The 18,708-nt window shown below is 45.2% G+C and overlaps 1 protein-coding gene across 1 annotated transcript in view; it reads right to left on the bottom strand.

Moving 5' to 3' along the window:
• Positions 1-8,015: 8,015 nt before the first annotated feature.
• LOC140486523 (stomatin-like) overlaps positions 8,016-18,708 on the bottom strand; it is a 38,780-nt gene continuing 28,087 nt past the window's right edge. Inside the window, exons 6-7 of the mRNA XM_072585777.1 lie at positions 14,630-14,764; positions 8,016-9,335 (exon numbers count right to left, since the gene is read on the bottom strand). Of these exons, the coding sequence (XP_072441878.1) occupies positions 9,147-9,335; positions 14,630-14,764 (324 nt within the window). The 3' untranslated portion in view covers positions 8,016-9,146. The remainder of the gene's footprint in view (positions 9,336-14,629; positions 14,765-18,708) is intronic.

The following is an 18,708-nucleotide window of genomic DNA, read 5'->3' as shown; positions in this document are numbered from 1 at the left end:
GGAGTGGATAGGTGGGAAGGAAGATGGGCAGGTCAAGAGGGTGGTGCCACGTTGGAAGGTTGGATCTGGGACAAGATGGAGGGAGGGGAAATGAGGAAACTGGTAAAATCCACATTTCCGATGCATGAAACAACTTTACCAATCTGTGGCCAAACACTTTAACTCCCCCTCCCATTCCCCCAAGGACAAGCAGATCTTTGGCCTCCTCTATCGTCAAATCCTTACCACCCAACGCTTGGAGGATGAACACCTCTTCTTTCGATGGGACCCTCCAACCACATGGAATCAATGTGGATTTCACCAGTTTCCTCATTTTCCTTCCACCCATCTTATCCCAGATCCAACCTTCCAACTCGGCACCACCCTCTTGAACTGTCCTACCTGTCCATCTTCCACCCGACCTATCCACTCCACCCTCTGCTCCGACCTATCACCTTCCCCCCCACCTTCATCTACCAATCACATTTCCAGTTATCTTCCCCCCAGCTGCACCCCATTCCCATTTATCTCTCAGCAGCCCCATCCCCCCCACCCCAACCGGCCCACAAGCCTCATTCCTGATGAAGAGCTTATGCTCGAAACATTGATTCTCCTGCTCCTCGGATGCTGCCTGATTGGCTGTGCTTTTCCAGCACCACACTCTCGAATGAGAAATTATAGGCCAATTAACCTGACCTTGGTTTTTGGTAAGATTTTAGAGTCCATTATTAAGGATGAGATTGCGGAGTGTTTGGAAGTATATGGTAAAACAGGACTGAGTCAGCATAGTTTCATCCAAGGAGGTCATGCCTGACAAATCTATTAGAATTCTTTGAAGATATAATGAGCAAGTTAGACAAAGGTGAGCCAGTGGATGTGATCTATTTGGATTTCCAAAAGGCCTTTGACAAGGTGCTGCAGAAGATGCTGGTAGCGGCAAAATTGTGGCATGGAGGGAGGATTGGTTGACTGCCAGAAGGCAGAGAGCAGTTATAAAGGGGCCTTTTTCAGGATGGCAGCTTACTAATGATGTTCTGAAGGGATCAGTGTTGGGACCACAACTATTCACGTTATACATTAACGATCTGAAGGAAGGAACTGAGGGCACTGTTGCTAAGTTTGTAGATGAAATAAAGTTGGAGGGATGGGTAGCATTGAGGAAATGAGGAGGCTGCAGAAGGACTTAGACACGCTAGGAGAGTGGTAAAGTAAGTGGCAGATAAAATGCAGTTTGGAAAAATGTGAGGTTATGCACTTGGATGGAAGGAATAGAGGCATAGGCTATTTTTGAAATGGGAACAGCTTTGGGAATCTGTAGGACAAAGGGACAGTTCACAAATCTCTTCAGGTTAACATGAATAAATGAATGAATGAATTAACTTTATTATCACATACGTCGCCACTTCCAGCACCATCTTATGTGCAAAGGTACCTCGGTACAGCCTCTTTAGTTACAAGATCTTAGAAAATACAGAAACAAAATGTCTAGGTTTGCAGAAATAAAGGTTTAGAACAATGGTCTTCCAACACAGATCGGGCTGGCATCTCACCTTCAGTCCACACTCGGCCCTGGCTCCAGTCTGCACCGGGCCCCTGGCTCCAGCCTGCACCGGGGCCCTGGCTCCAGTCCACACTGGGCCCTGGCTCCTGACCGCTCTGGACCCTGGCTCCAGACCGCACTGAGCAATGACTACAGACCACACTGGGCCCCTTTCTCCAGAGTGTACTGGGCCCTGGCTCCAGTCCATACTAGGCCCTGGGTCCAGTCTACATTGGGCCTTGGCTCCAGACCACACTGGGCCCTGGATCCAGACTGCATTGGGCCCTGGCTCCAGTCCACACTAGGCCCTGGCTTCAGATCGTACTGGGTCCTGGCTCCAGTCTGCACTGGGCCCTGGCTCCAGTCTACACCAAGCCCTGGCTCCAGACCACAATGGGCCCTGGGTCCAGACCGCACTGGACAATGACTCCAGTCTGCACTGGGCTTCACGCTGAGGATTATGAGGCTGGGCAATCGCTTCAGACTGCCACATGGGCTGAGAGGATGCCACCATGGGAGGCGGCTGCAATAGGCGGGGAGTCTGCCACCCCAAGCTGATAGGTTAGCACACCACATCATGCCAGCATACCACCACGGGAGGCCCCTGTGCCAAGCCAGAAGGCTGCTATGGCTGCTATCCCAGGCAGGGAGGTTCAGTTGGCAAATAGAAAGTCAAATGCAATGTTAGCATTCAATTAAACAGGAGTGGAATGGAAGTGCAGAGGTGTATTGCTGAAGCTGTATAAGGCTCTGGTCAGACCTCATATGGGATATTGTGAGCAGTTTTGAGCCCCATATCTAAGGATGGATGTGCTGGCCTTGGAGGGGGTCCAGAGGAGGTTTACAAAAATGATTCCGGGAATGAGGGATTGTCTTATGAGTAGAAGTTGAGGACTCTGGGTCTGTACTCGATGGAGTTTAGAAGGATGAGAGGGAAACAAATTGAAACTTACAGAGTACCAAGAAGCCCAAATAGAGTTGATGTGGAGATGTTTCCTTCGTAAAAGAGACTAGGACCTGAGGGCATAGTCTCACCATGAAGAGATGACCTTTTAGAACTGAGATGGAAAGGAATTTCTTCAGCCAGAGGTTCATTAATCTGTGGAACTTATTGCTGCAGAGGGTTGTGGAGGCCAGGTCATTGAGTGTATTGAAGACAGAGATAGATAGGCTCTTGATTGGTAAGGGGGATCAATGGTTACAGGAAGAAAGCAGGAGAAACATATCAGCCATGGAGTAGACCCTGATGAGCCGACTGGCCTAATTATAGAGTGATAGAGTCATAGAGATGTACAGCATGGAAACAGACCCTTCAGTCCAACCTGTCGCCGCCGACCTTATATCCCAACCCAATCTAGTCCCACCTGCCAGCACCCGGTCCATATCCCTCCAAACCCTTCCTATTCATATACCCATCCAAATGCCTCTTAAATGTTGCAATTGTACCAGCCTCCACCACATCCTCTGGCAGCTCATTCCACACACGCACCACCCTCTGCGTGAAAATGTTGCCCCTTAGGTCTCTTTTCTATCTTTCTCCTCTCACCTAAACCTATGCCCTCTAGTTCTGGACTCCCCGACCCCAGGGAAAAGACTTTGTCTTTTTATCCAATCCATGCCCCTCATAATTTTGTAAACCTCGATAAGGTCACCCCTCAGCCTCCGATGCTCATGGAAAAATAGCCCCAGCCTGTTCAGCCTCTGCCTATAGCTCAGATCCTCCAACCCTGGCAACATCCTTGTAAATCTTTTCTGAACCCTTTCAAGTTTCACAACATCTTTCCGATAGGAAGGAAAGCAGAATTGCATGCAATATTGCAACAGTGGCCTCACCAATATCCTGTACAGTCGCTACATGACCTCCCAACTCCTGTACTAAATACTCTGACCAATAAAGGAAAGCATACCAAACGCCTTCTTCACTATCCTATCTACCTGCAACTTCATTTTCAAGGAGCTATGAAGCAGCACTCCAAGGTCTCTTTGTTCAGCAACACTCCTAGGGACCTTACCATTAAGTGTATAAGTCCTGCTAAGATTTGCTTTCCCAAAATGCAGCACCTCACATTTATCTGAATTAAACTCCATCTGCCACTTCTCAGCCCACTGGCCCATCTGGTCAAGATCCTGTTGTAATCTGAGGTAACCTTCTTCACGATCCAGTACACCTCCAATTTTGGTGTCATCTGCAAACTTACTAACTATACCTCTTATTCTCACATCCAAATCATTTATGTAAATGACAAAAGGTAGCGGGCCCAGCACCAATCCTTGTGGCACTCCACTGGTCACAGGCCTCCAGTCTTAAAAATAACCCTCCGCTACCACCCTCTGTCTTCTACCTTTGAGCCAGTTCTGTATCCAAATGGCTAGTTCTCCCTGTATTCCATGAAATCTAACCTTGCTAATCAGTCTTCCATGGGGAACCTTGTCGAACGCCTTACTGAAGTCCATATAGATCACATCGACTGCTCTGCCCTCATCAATCTTCTTTGTTACTTCTTCAAAAAACTCAATCAAGTTTGTGAGACATGATTTCCCACGCACAAAGCCATGTTGACTATCCCTAATCAGTCCTTGCCTTTCCAAATACATGTACATCCTGTCCTTCAGGATTCCCTCCAACAACTTGCCCACCACAGAGGTCAGGCTCACTGGTCTGTAGTTCCCTGACTTGTCCTTACCACCCTTCTTAAACAGTGGCACCACGTTTGCCAACCTCCTGTCTTCCGGCACCTCACTGTGACTATCGATGATACAAATTTCTCAGCAAGAGGCCCAGCAATCACTTCTCTAGCTTCCCACAGAGTTCTTGGGTACACCTGATCAGGTCCAGAGGATTTATCCACTTTTAACCGTTTCAAGATATCCAGCACTTCCTCCTCTGTAATCAGGACATTTTGCAAGATGTCACCATCTATTTCCCTACAGTCTATATCTTCCATATCCTTTTCCACAGTAAATACTGATGAAAAATATTCATTTAGTATCTCCCCCATTTTCTGTGGCTGCACACAAAGGCAGCCTTGCTGATCTTTGAGGGGCCCTATTCTCTCCCTAGTTACCCTTTTGTCCTTAATATATTTGTAAAAACCCTTTGGATTCTCCTAAATTCTATTTGCCAAAGCTTATCTCATGTCCCCATTTTGCCCTCCTGATTTCCCTCTTAAGTATACTCCTACTTTCTTTATAATCTTCTAAGGATTCACTCGATCTATCCTGTCTATACCTGACATATGCTTCCTTCTTTTTCTTAACCAAACCCTCAATTTCTTTAGTCATCCAGCATTCCCTATACCTACCAGCCTTCCCTTTCACCCCGACAGGAATATACTTTCTCTGGATTCTTGTTATCTCATTTCTGAAGGCTTGCCATTTTCCAGCCGTCCCTTTACCTGCGAACATCTGCCTCCAATCAGCTTTTGAAAGTTCTTGCCTAATACCGTCAAAATTGGCCTTTCTCCAATTTAGGACTTCAATTTTTAGATCTGGTCTATCCTTTTCCACACTATTTTAAAACGAATAGAATTATGGTCGTTGGCCCCAAAGTGCTCCCCTCTGATACCTCAGTCACCTGCCCTGCCTTATTTCCCAAGAGTAGGTCAAGTTTTGCATATTCTGCTCCTATATCTTCTGGTGATATGACCTTATAATCCAATTCTCTGCCACAGAGTTGAGGCCAAAAGATTGAATTTTTCAGGAAAGAGTTCAATTTAGTTCTTAGGTTGAACAGATCAAAGGGAGAAAGTGGGAACAGGGGACTGAGTTGGATAATCTGCTCTGGTCAAAGGGCCAAATGGCCTACTCCTGCTCCTAATTTCAATGTTTTTCTGATTGAGGCTCAGTTAAGTCAACTGCTGAAATCAAAGCTGAAACCAAGGGATTGCCAGAATGCTGCTGTATTAAAGCTGGGATTTTGATGAGGAAGTGGAGTCCTTTACACAGGCCTGTAAACAATGAGGATGGTGGTTCACCAGACAGCGTTGCCTTCAAGACATTTTCAGGATATTCAGGAAATGGCTGGACATGTCTCGATTTAAACAGCCCAAGCACATCCACGTTGACACTTCTGTTGGCCAGTCTACTTAAGGACATGATAACCAATTGTAAAATGTGTCATATGTACTAGATGGTGGGTCGAGCACAATATAATTTTTTAACTGACACCTCTAATTCCCAGACCAGTCTTCCAGAGATTATTTGCTGGGCTGTTAGTAGACTGAATGGAACCTTCAATCGAAAAACAAAACTGGGATACCAGCATGGATTTTTAAAAATTAACCTTTTCAGAGATGTTATGACACACCTCTAGTGTTGGTTGGCCATGAACCCAAATCTCTAAGTCTAAAGATAAGGTAATTACCACTGTGCCATCCTTACTATTACGTGTATGGCTACTTGACTTCCAGAAGAAAGCAGATGCTGGAGATCAGAGCTGAAAATGTGTTGCTGGAAAAGTGCAGCAGGTCAGGCAGCATCCAAGGAGCAGGAGAATCGACGTTTCGGGCATGAGCTCTTCTTCAGGAATGAGGAAAGTGTGACTTGACTTCCAGAGACCATTCCTTTCAGATTACAGCTGTTTATGGGATGAGGGCGTCACTGGCTAGGCCAACGTTTATTGCCCATCCCTAATTACTCAGAGGGCAGTTAAGAGTCCACCATGTTATGGATCTGAAGGATATTAGTGAACCAGATGGGTTTTTTACAACAATCAACAACAGCAACATGGCCACTATTAGATGAAAGCTAGTGTTTCCAAATAGACCTGTTGGATGACAACCTGGTGTTGTGTGATTTTTAACTTTGTCCACCCCAGTCCAACACCAGCACCTCCAAGTCACCATTAGGTGAGCTATTGAAATCCAGCTGTTTCTTGATTGAATTCAAATTTCGCCTTCTGCCATGATGGGATTTGAATCCATTCCCAGGCCTAGGGTCTAGATTGCTAATCTAGTGACAATACCATTACACCACTGCCTTCCTCTCCTATCCCCTGCCCTACTCCCATCAACATGGTGGTTGAGAATTTTGGTCAGTTTTTGGAGTTGAGTTGGGAAGTTATAAGCAGTCTGAGTGTAACACAACTGAAGTGCTCAGCACACCACCCATAGGATATAAGGGACTTTCAATTGGCACCATCAAACCCTCAAATCAAAGTATTCTGTCATGATTATCTTCATGATGAGGACAAAGGGCTGCAATTTATTTTGTTTGCCACATGGGATTCATCAAATGAGTTAAGAGGTCCTCTGACACAAATTAAAGAGAGCTGTCTGGGTGTCTATGTCTCCATTGTCGATAGTGAACAGATTTGGAGCTATCAGGAGGTGAGCCGTTGCCAGCAGAATTCCTAGCCTATGACTTGCTCCTTTAACTATGTATTTATATGGAAACCAAAAAAATCACAGTGGGTCTGGCAGTATCCATGGAAAGAGAGCAAGCCAACATTTCGAGTCTAGGTGACTCTTCATCAGAGCCCTGAGTGTATTTTTCAGTTGGCGGAGTCGGGTTCAGGAGACAGTGAGGACTGCAAATGCTGGAACGTCTGTGTCAGTAAAGTGTGAAACTGGAAAAAGCACTGCAGGTCAGGCGGCATCAGAGGAGCAGAAGAGTTGACGTTTCAGGACTGATGAAAGGTTCCGACATAAAACGTCAACTTCCCTGCTCCTCTGATGCTCCTGGACCTGCTGTGGTTTTTCCAGCTCCACACTTTATCGCCTGAATCAGTTTCAAGTCAATGATAATCCCCAAGATCTTGATTCTGAGGGATTGATGATGGGAATGAGATTGAATGTCTGGGGGAGATGTGGATTCTCTCTCGTCAGATATGGACAGTGCCTGGCATTTGAGGTGGTCCTTATCCAGTCAATGCAATTGGACTTTTCCTGACTCTTCTGTCTGAATTTGGAAGGTGGTGGCCTAACAAAGTATTCCTACTCCCACCTCAGTTTTCCAATCACCACCCCCTCCCTAGGAACAAGTCTGCATTTATCTCGAGATAATAACTCTTCATGTGTAGAAAGTGTCAGGGTGCTAACTCATATCACTGTCGCTGGAAGGGCCTGAAGAAACTACCATTTCTATGAAGGGAAAATGCAGGTTTTTGCAACATTCAACCCCCAGTTTTGTCTCAGAATACTGAAAAATCTGTTTATCCTCAGGAATTTTCTGCTCCACTTTTGTTAGTCATCCTTGTTTTTGGGTGCAGCGGTGATGATTCTGCTGCAGTTTGCGTTCTGTTAGAATGTTCCAGAACAGCCGCAACAAAGTTCCTCCTTCTGGGCTGAGAACCTCACGGAGCACTCACCCACTGCCAAACACTGGGAAAGGACACCGGGACTTTGCCCGGTAGACGTCAAGGCCTTTGGAAGAACAACAGGGAATCCTTGGGATTAAACATGGACTCGAGTGGTGTGAGGATGGACCACAAAAACCTTCAAAACTTTGTTTAGAAATGTTTTAATGTTGAGCATTTAAAAAAAAATACAATATTCAACAAACATTTAAAAAACAAGCTAAAATGTCTGACGCAGCTGAACCAAACAGAACGTGGCAAATGTCAAAAGGCTCACAGAGGTGATGTTAGTTACATGCACACTTGGCAAAAGCTGATAACTTGTTCACTGCACATGTGGCGTGCACTCAGAGAATAAGCGACAATTCAAGCTTTTCAGATGCTGCTGGTACCAAGCCTAACCCACTTTGTACACAATGAGAGGTGTGATGGCAGAAATACTACCTCAGTGACCGCAAAACTGGTACTCGTTCACCACCTTCTCTTTGTGTCCATTGATTAGTCCTTTTCTCTCACTTTTTTGACTAACCCTAACTAGTGTTTTGAATGATGAAAGGTGACATCCAGGAATATACAATTCAGAGACATCGAAAGTGACAATTTTACTTCTTTCCTTCTTTCTATCCAGGAACGCTTTTACGCTCCTCTGAACACCTTTTTTCCACCATGTAATCACCCGTATCTCTAATTAAATGTCAAGTTTACAAGCATTGTCCAAACCTGATGATTTTATTTTACTATTGTTTGTTGTCAATTGGAAGCCAAATACTTCTCCAGTTAGAGACAAAAAAATTGCAGATGCTGAAATCCAACGTGGACAAGCAGGAGGCTGGAAGAACACAGTAAGCCTTTAAAAGGGTCATACTCGAAACATTAACTTCTCTGCCTCCTGAAGCTGCCTGGCTTGCCGTGGTCTTCCAGCCTCCTGCTTAAATACTTCATCAGAGCTTGATAGCTCTGGACTGTAAGATCATTCACTTTCTTGTAGCCCTCTAAAACCTATCAGGCAATGCCATCTTCCTCACTTAAATTTTTAAAAAATTCCGTGGAAAGGTATTATATACTAGGTTCCGCAGCCAATCAGCACATGAATGGACACCCAGAGAGAAAGAGGGAGAGAGAACACAAAATCTAAGAGCCATCTGCTAAGGAGAAGAGCCAGAAAAGAGCTGGCTTTTTTGCACACAGAGTGCATGGTGAGCCCATGTAAATGACCAACATCGAACAGTGCAGGTTTCTTGAACAGTCCCATCAGGTCAGCTTTTTACATGACCCGCACTGCAGCCCAATTACAACCCCGGCATTCAGCCTTCCCACTGCCAAGAGGCCACTTCAGTTCTTGGAGAAGGCTAACGCCATGTTGATCGGCACCGGAAACATGATGGTGGAGTGTCGCTCTGAAGCAACTTCAGATAGCGTCTGGAGGTAGCGGAGCTGCAAGGTGTTTGGACTCATTGACATCACCATGGCTGCCTCTTTGAGGGCGTGAGAGGCGTTCAACTCACCTTCCGCAGCGATCACCTGTCAAACAGATGGTCAAGTCTGAAACAAAAGACAATCCTTCTCCTTGAGAATAGGTCTATTCACAGGAAGCAGCCTCTGTAACCCAGTCTCCGAACTGATGCACTTTATGGACATTTCCTAATAAATATGTTCAGAGATGTTATGGCAGCAAGTGGGATTCAAATGCAGGCCCCCTGGCTGTGAGGTAAGGACACTACCAGTAAGACAAGAGCCCTCCTGCCACTCTTTTTTTTTCACTTCTTTTTCTAACCAACCTGTTCAGAGATGCAATTACACACCTTTGGAGCAGGTGGGACTTGAACGCAATATCTCTCAGTCCAGTGGTGGGGACACTTCCTCTGCATGACAGAATAGCCCCTATCCCACCACCCGCTCCCCCACTGGCCCTCTTTATCCTCTTTTGATTTAACTAGCAAAAAACAAAGAAACAAATTCACTAATGAGTTGACAGCCTTTGAAGGGGCGAGTCTTATTAAGAATAAAGACTTCAGCAGGTGCATGCTGACTATAGCACCAGTCAACACAGAGTCAGTGCCCTAAACTGAGGAGACTCTAAATCTTGAAGGGGCTAGTCTTGTATTCTGTATATCTTTTGAGCAAATCGAATAAGCAAATTAACTAAAAACAGGAATACTGTAATTAAAGTAATACAACACTAACAATCCCTTATCATATTCATTTGGAAACTGATCAAACAGATGAGGGGATTTGGTTGGCTGGAAGCAGGGTGATGCCAACAGCGTGGGTCCATTTCCCACACCGGCCGAGGTCACCAGGAAGGATCCACTCTCTTAAACTCACTCCTCACATGAGGCATGGTGCCCCTCAGGGAAAAAAAAACCCACCACCAGTTGTCTCTCCAAAGATAGAGCAGCCCTCTTGGACTTTGGTGACAACTACAAGAGCAAATTAACCAATTAACTTAAAGAACTATCCCTTAGCAAGGTATTGTAACACTAATTAAACTGTCAAATTACATTTTCAAAGCCTGATGGTACACCCCAACGTCTGTGGTGCCCATCAGTTGGGAAAGGCCTAAAGCCTACCAGTGGATATTGCAAGCTCTCCTGTCTTAGATACCCCATGTAATGATGCTAAGCATTGTCATTGAATGCGCTTGAAGCATATTCAAGAACACTGTGCTCTCCCATTCTAAGCTGACTCTCTTTAAATGTGTTTTCAGTATTTAATGAAATAATGTCCGTCACCAATCAGCCATTGATCCCAATCAGCCATTCACAAAAGATCCAAGCATCCAAAACCTTTAGCAGAGACAACAATTCTTGACTTCCACAAACTGCTATGTCAGAAATTGCTGCTCCATTTCTCTCCTAAATATAGGGGAGGCAATGCCCCACCAATATAATCAGTGAACTGTTAAACCAGAGACCCAGATAATGTTCTGGAGACCTAGGGTTCAAATCCTGCCATGGCGGATGGTGGAATACGAATATAATAAAAATATGGAATTAAGATTCTAATGATGACCATGAAGCCATTGTTGGGAAAAACCCATCTGGTTCCACTAATGTCCTTAGGGAAGGGACTCCAGACCCAAGGCAATGTGATTGACTCTGGGAAATAAGTACTGCCTAGCTAGCGACACCCATATCCTGTGAATGAATACAAAAATAACTTTGCTCAAATTTAAACATCTGATGGGAGGCAGCCCACCACCACATTAATATAATCTTAATATGTTCCCGCTCTGATGTTCCATACCAGGGGCAGACAGGTTTCCCATTTACAGTTATCTACCACTTTTCCAAAGTTCGCTTTACGCCATTTCGTTTTTATGATAGACCTACATTCATATCTGTTTTCAGGAATCTGAAGAGGAATTCTGTTTTTTCCAAAAACGGTAACATTTTTCCCATACAAGTTAAAGCTTCTTCACTTTACGCCATTTTGGCTTACGGAAGGTTTCATAGGAACGTTCTACTTTCGGACAGTGGGGGATACCTCTATGGGATACTTTTAACCATCTTCAACACCTCGATCAGAGCATTCATGAGTGAGATGCCAGCCACATCCCTGCTCTCATTATTTAATGCCCTTAACTTCAGTATCATTCTATCAAATTGGCACTGTGACCATTCCAATGCGAATGAGAAGACTACAAGAAATGGCAGAGGAATTAAATGGGTACTTCAGATCTGTGTTCACTGGGGAAGACACAAGCAATCTCCCTGAGGTAACAGTGGCTGAAGGACCTGAACTTAAGGGAATTTCTATTTGCCAGGATTTGGTGTTGGAGAGACTGTTAGGTCTGAAGGTTGATAAGTCTCCGGGACCTGATGGCCTGCATCCCAGGGTACTGAAGGAGGTGGCTCGGGAAATCGTGGATGCGCTGGTGATTATTTTCCAGAGTTCAATAGAATCGGGGTTGGTTCCTGAGGATTGGAGGGCGGCTAATGTTGTGCCACTTTTTAAGAAGGGTGGGCGGGAGAAAGCAGGAAATTATAGACCAGTTAGTCTGACCTCAGTGGTGGGAAAGATGCTGGAGTCTATTATAAAGGATGAAATTACGGCACATCTGGATAATAGTAACAGGATAGGACAGAGTCAGCATGGATTTATGAAGGGGAAATCATGCCTGACTAATCTTCTTGAATTTTTTGAGGATGTAACTCGGAAGATGGACGAGGGAGATCCAGTGGATGTAGTGTACCTGGACTTTCAGAAAGCTTTTGATAAAGTCCCACACAAGAGGTTAGTGAGTAAAATTAGGGCGCACGGGATTGGGGGCAAAGTACTAGATTGGATAGAGAATTGGTTGGCTAACAGGAAACAAAGGGTAGTGATTAACGGCTCCATTTCGAAATGGCAGGCAGTGACCAGTGGGGTACCGCAGGGATCCGTGCTGGGACCGCAGCTTTTTACAATATATGTAAATGATATAGAAGATGGTATCAGCAATAACATTAGCAAATTTGCTGATGACACAAAGCTAGGTGGTAGGGTGAAATGTGATGAGGATGTTAGGGGATTACAGGGTGACCTGGACAAGTTAGGTGAGTGGGCAGATGCATGGCAGATGCAGTTTAATGTGGATAAATGTCTGGTTATCCACTTTGGTGGCAAGAACAGGAAGGCAGATTACTACCTCAATGGTATCAAATTAGGTAAAGGGGCTGTTCAGAGAGATCTGGGTGTTCTTGTCCACCAGTCAATGAAGGCAAGCATGCAGGTACAGCAGGTCGTGAAGAAGGCTAATAGCATGCTGGCCTTCATAACAAGAGGGATTGAGTATAGAAGCAAAGAGGTGCTTCTGCAGCTGTACAGGGCCCTGGTGAGACCACACCTGGAGTACTGTGTACAGTTCTGGTCTCCAAATTTGAGGAAAGACATTCTGGCTATTGAGGGAGTGCAGCGTAGGTTCACGAGGTCAATTCCTGGAATGGCAGGATTGCCTTACACGGAAAGACTGAAGCGACTGGGCTTGTATACCCTTGAGTTTAGAAGACTGAGAGGGGATCTGATTGAAACGTATAGGCTTATGAAAGGACTGGACACTCTGGCAGGAGGGAACATATTTCCGTTGATGGGGGAGTGCCGAACCAGAGGACACAACTTAAAAATACGGGGTAGACCATTTAGGACAGAGATGAGGAGAAACTACTTCACACAGAGAGTGGTGGCTGTGTGGAATGCTCTGCCCCAGAGGGCAGTGGAGGCCCAGTCTCTGGATTCTTTTAAGAAAGAATTGGATAGAGCTCTTAAAGATAGTGGAGTCAAGGGGTATGGAGATAAGGCTGGAACAGGATACTAATTAGGAATGATCAGCCATGATCATATTGAATGGCGGTGCAGGCTCGAAGGGCAGAATGGCCTACTCCTGCATCTATTGTCTATTGTCTATTGTCTATTGTCTACATTAGATTCGCATTGATTTTGGTGGAGTAGATGCCCTGAGGGAAATGGCGCTTGATCATGAGGGCCAGGGAGGTCCGCTCTCGCAGGAGGTGACGCGAAGACCGATCTCTACTTGCTCCCAGAAATGGCACTTGAATCAGGCAGTCAAACGTAGCACTGGCGCCATAGCCAGGTACATCATACCCTTAGATATCCAGAATTTTTTCAATTCACTCGAGGGACACGGGTGTCACTGGCTGGCAGGCATTTATTGCCTATCCCTAATTGGCCTTGAGAAGGTGGTGATGAGATGAATGATGGGCCAGGTACTGGCAGGTGGGACTAGATTGTGTTGGGATATCTGGTTGGCATGGATGGGTTGGACCGAAGGGTCTATTTCCGTGCAGTACATCTCTATGACTATGATTTCATTTTAGAGGGCAGTCGAGAGGCAGTAGGTATAAGACCACAAATTAGATCGAACAGCAGTAAGGCCATTCAGCCCCTCATGTCTGCTCCACCATTAAATAGGATCATGGCTGATCCAACATTCCTCACGGCTACTTTGCTACCCTTGCCCTGTAACCCTTGATTCCCTGGCTGCACAAGAAGCTATTTATCAGGGCCTTAAATATACACAAGCATTCTGCCACCACAGCACATTGTGGCAAGGAGTTCCAAAGTCTCACAAGCCTGAATCACATAGAGACCAGACCAGGTGACAATAGCAGATTATCTTCCCTAAAGGAGACAGGTTCTTCCAAAAATTGGCGATGGTTTCACAATCACCATTAGATTCTCCATTCCAGATATAATTTAATCAAATTCAAATTCCACCAACGGGACTCAAACCCAGTTCATCAGAACATCAGCTGTGTGTCGGGGTAAACAGTGGAGCAATAATACCACAAGGCCATTGTTTCCCCTTTCCTTGTGGAGGTATTTCCACAGCCTTGAAATGCAATGGAGGTGAAAAGGTTCTTGCACCACTTCTGTTCCAGTTACAATCACATTGGAGTTGGGACTGAAGAGGCAACTCAGTAACTCAGGTGTGTGTTCCTGCCCAGCTGCCTGTGGGACAGGGCTTCCTCAGCTGAGGGTCGGGGAATAAAAGGGAGGAGGTCATGGATCAAAAACTCCAGAATTATATCTCGTCGAAACAAGCTGGGAGAGGGGGGCTGAAAAATTGATGATCTTTGCTAAGATTGGTTTCAACTCACAAGGGAGCCAAGGAGCGTTGGAGGACAGGCAGGAATTTGGAGTTAAGACCACAATCAGAGGAACCATGAGGTCATGGAATGGAAGAGCAGGGCTGAGAAGCCAGTTGGTCTCCTATTTTGCACGCCATTATTGAATTTTTCCAGAGATGAAAACCAGTGTACTTTTATCCCAATGCATTTCCAATACGTGACTAAGCAGGTCTCGCACCCACTTACCTTGGCATGGGCATCCCTCACAGCTTCGGCCTCGGCTGCCATCGCTCTTTGCAAAGCCACCGGCAGTCTGACATCTTTAAACTCCACTCGCTCGACCTTGATCCCCCATCCCTTCGATGCATCGAACAGGAGAAGCTGAGGGGGGAGGGGGGGGGGGGTGGAGGGGCAAGGACAAAACAATCAGAACACAAAAGTGCAGTACAACAGTTGCACTGGGTTACACAGCAATCTGAGAGCTTCACATTGAGGGTGGGATGAGTCATGGACAGCGTTATATGTCTTGAGTCTTATACTGAGCATAGATGAGTGTCTGAAGTGTGACATTTGAGAACCTTATAATAACGGTCGAATCCAACATTGTTAGGCTTGAGAAACCAATGCTAGGATCACAGGTATATAGGAAGAGGAGTACATCATTCAGCTATTTCTAGATTATGGCTGATCATCTCCACAATGTTATTTTCCTGCATTATCTCCATGAGTTTGAATGTCATTAGGCTCCAGAAACCAAACTTCCTCATTTTTGTACCTCATCAAGGATTGAGGTTCCCATCTGTCAGGGGTAGAGAATTCCAAAGATTTACCATGCTCTAAGTAAAGAAATTCCTCCTCCTCTCAGTTCTAAAAGGTCATCCCTTCACTCTGTGGCTGTGTCCATGGGTCCTAGTCTCTCCCACCTGTGGAAACATCTTCTCCACATCCATTTTACTCAGGCCTTGCAGTATTCTGGAAGTTTCAAAGGCATTCCCCTCGTCCTTCTAAATGTCATCAAGTACAGACCCAGAGTCCTCAAATACTCCTCATAAGACAATCCCTCATTCCCTGGATCATTCTTGTAAACTTCCTAAGGATTCCCTCCAATGGCAGCACATCCTTCCTTAGATACAGGGCCCAAAACTGCTCACAATATTCCAAATGTGTTGTGACCAGAGCCTTATACAGCCTCATCAGTACTTCTCTGCTCTTGTATTCTAGCCCTTTTGAAATGAATGTTAACATTGCATTTGCCTTCCTAATTGCCAGCTGAACCTGTATGTTAACCTGAAGAGAATCCTGAACATGGATTCCCAAGTCCCTTTTTGCTTCAGATTTCTGAAGCCTTTCCCCATTTAGATAATAGTCTACACGTCTATTCTTCCTACTAAAATGCTCAAACACGCATTAACCTACATTTACCCACTCTCTTAATTTGTCCAAGCACTTCTGCTGTGTCCCTGCTTCCTCAACACTACCTGTCCGTCCACCTATCTTTGTGTCATCTGCAAACTTTCAGCTTCTCCTTAATAATGACCTCTTCACTCACCTCTGCCTCTCTTCAAGTTCTAGTATGCTGCTGGTGTCTTCCACTGTGAAAACCGATGCAAAGTATCTCTTCAATTTCTCCGCCATTTTGTTATTCGCCATTACTTCCTCTCCAGCCTCATTTTCCAGCAGTCCAATATCCACTCTACCTTTTCTATGTCTAAAAGACTTTTGCAATCTTCTTTTATATTACTAGCTAGCTTACTCTCATATTTCATCTTCTCCTCCCTTTTTACTTTTTTTTAGTTACCCTCTACTTTTTTTGAAAAGGCTTCCCACTAATCTTCACTACTATGTATGTTTTTCCTTTTACTTTTATGTTGTCCCTGTCTTCCCTTGTTGGCCATGGTTGCCTCAGTTTCCCCTTATTATGTTTCTTCTTCCTTTCGATGAATTTTTGCGATGCGTCCTGAATTACCCCCAGAAACTCCTGCCATTGCTGCTCCACCATCTTCCCAGCTACGCTTCCCTTCCAATTAACTCTGGCCAGCTCCTGATCATGTCTTTGTAGGTACTTTCACCCAATCGAAATACTGTTACATCGGATTCCAGCTTCTCCCCGTCAAACTGCAGGGTGAATTTTATCACGTTATGATCATTGGCCCTCCCCCAGGAGTTCCTGTACTTAAAGCTCCCTAATCTGCCTCATTACCCACCACCAAATCCAATATTGGCTATTCCTTAGTGGGCTCTATCATGGGCTGCTCCAACAAACCATCTCATAGACATTCCATGAATTCCTTTTCTTGGGATCTGCTCCCAAATCTGATTTTCTCTGCATATTGAAGTCCCCATTGATTTCTGAAGTAGTGCCTTTCTTACATGTGACCAAGCTGCTCCTTTAAGAAGGTTATGTTGTCCTTGTTTTTTTTTTAGAGAGATTGTAAACGACAGAGTTCCGAAAAGTCTGAATTTGGATGGATTTTAGGGCCAATTTGCCTACAGCTAACAGATACCGCCACAGGGAAAAGGCTTTCAAGTTACAAAATCACTTGTACAATGAAGGGGGAGCAGCGGTTCTCCCACCTCAGCTACTGTCTGGTTTGGTTTTAATGCAGCAGTGTGTGTGTGTGAAGAAAGGCCGCTGGAACCCTCCCTCTCTGACTTCTCTCCGGTAAGAACTTGTGTTTGGTTTTACCTTTTGTGTCAAGGGATGTTTATGGGGATTGTTGCAAATACTTTGGAACAGCATCATTAAGTTGGGATAGTCTGATGGGTTTTCGGATCAGATAGGCTATTCTGTATTCTGTTCTCTGTGATTCATTCAGTAATCTTGTAAATAAATTGTTTTGTTTAAAATGAAGTGGTTTGACTAGCTGATTCTCTCCTGGAATATCCACTGTACACATGCTTAAAACAACTAGCAAAGTTAGGGTTCAGGCTATCTTCTTGAAATATTTTGAGGTGTTTGGCCTGGTCCATAACATACATTCCTTCTTAATTTCCTGATTTGCTTTCTTCCCAATCCTGGATATTGTTTGGAAACCAGTATGTAACTCCCATCAGGGTCTTTTATTCCTTTCTGGTTATTCAATTCGACCCAGCAGATTCAATACCTTCTGACTCTACACAGCTTCTTGGCATTGATTTAATTTCATTTCTTACTAACGAGGTTCTAAAGGTACTAATAAGAGGTACAGAATAGTGAAAATAATATTAAAAAAAGATAAATAAAATAAAATTACGGAGCAGAATGAAAACAGAGGGGTCGAGATGGGATAATCATCTGAAGTTGTTGAATTTAATGTTGAGACCGGCAGGCTGTAACGTGCCTAGTCGGAAGATGAGATGCTGTTCCTCCAGTTTGTGTTGAGCTTCACTGGACCATTGCAGCAGGCCAAGGACAGACATGTGGGTATGGGAGCAGGATTGTATGTTGAAGTGGCAAGCCGCGGAAAGATCCGGGACCTGATTGCATACAGACCGAAGGTGCTCAGCAAAGCGATCACCCAGTCAGCATTTTGTCTCTCTGATATAGAGGAGACCAGATTGAGAGCAATGATTGCAATAGACCAAATTAAAAGAGGAACAAGTGAAACGCTGCTTAATCTGAAATGAGTGTTTGGGGCCTTGGATGGTGAGCATGGAAGAGTTAAAGGGGCAGGTGTTGCACCTTCTGCAATTGCATGGGAAGGTGCCGTGTGTGATGGGAGAGGTGTTAGGTGTAATGGGAAGATGCCGTGTGTGATGGGTGAGGTGTTAGGTGTGATGGAGGAGTGGACTAGGTTGTCACAGAGGGAATGATCTCTGCGGAATGCAGACAGGGGGAGGGAAGGGAAGGTGTGTTTAGTGGTGGCGTTGTGTTGGAGTTGGCGAAAATGGTGGAGGATTATTCTTTGCATGTGAAGGCTGGTGGGGTGAAAGGTGAGAACAAGAGGGACCCTATCCTTGTTCTGGGAGGGGAGGGAGGGGGTGAGGGTCGTGGCGCGGGAGATGGATGGCATGCTGTCGAGAGCCCTGTCAACAACTGTAGGTGGGAAGCCATGGTTGGAGAAGAAGGAGCACATATTAAGAGCACCACTTTGGAAAGTGGCCTCATCGGAACAAATACGGCGGAGGCGAAGGAGCTGAGAGAAAGGGATCGAGTCCTTACAGGACGTCGGGTGAGAAGAGCTGTAGTCCAAATAGCTGTGGGAGTCAGTGGGCTTGTAATGGATATTAGTGGATAGACTATTGCCGGAAATGGAGACAGAAAGGTCAAGGAAAGGAAGGCAAGTGCCGGAGATGGACCAGGTGAAGGTGATGGAGGGATGGAAACTGGAAGCGAAGTTTATGAA

The sequence above is a fragment of the Chiloscyllium punctatum genome, chromosome 15 (assembly GCF_047496795.1).
Source record: "Chiloscyllium punctatum isolate Juve2018m chromosome 15, sChiPun1.3, whole genome shotgun sequence".
NCBI classification, from domain to species: domain Eukaryota; kingdom Metazoa; phylum Chordata; class Chondrichthyes; order Orectolobiformes; family Hemiscylliidae; genus Chiloscyllium; species Chiloscyllium punctatum.
The sequence above is the reverse complement of the archived record's forward strand: the minus strand, read 5'-3'. Positions and strand labels throughout refer to the sequence as shown.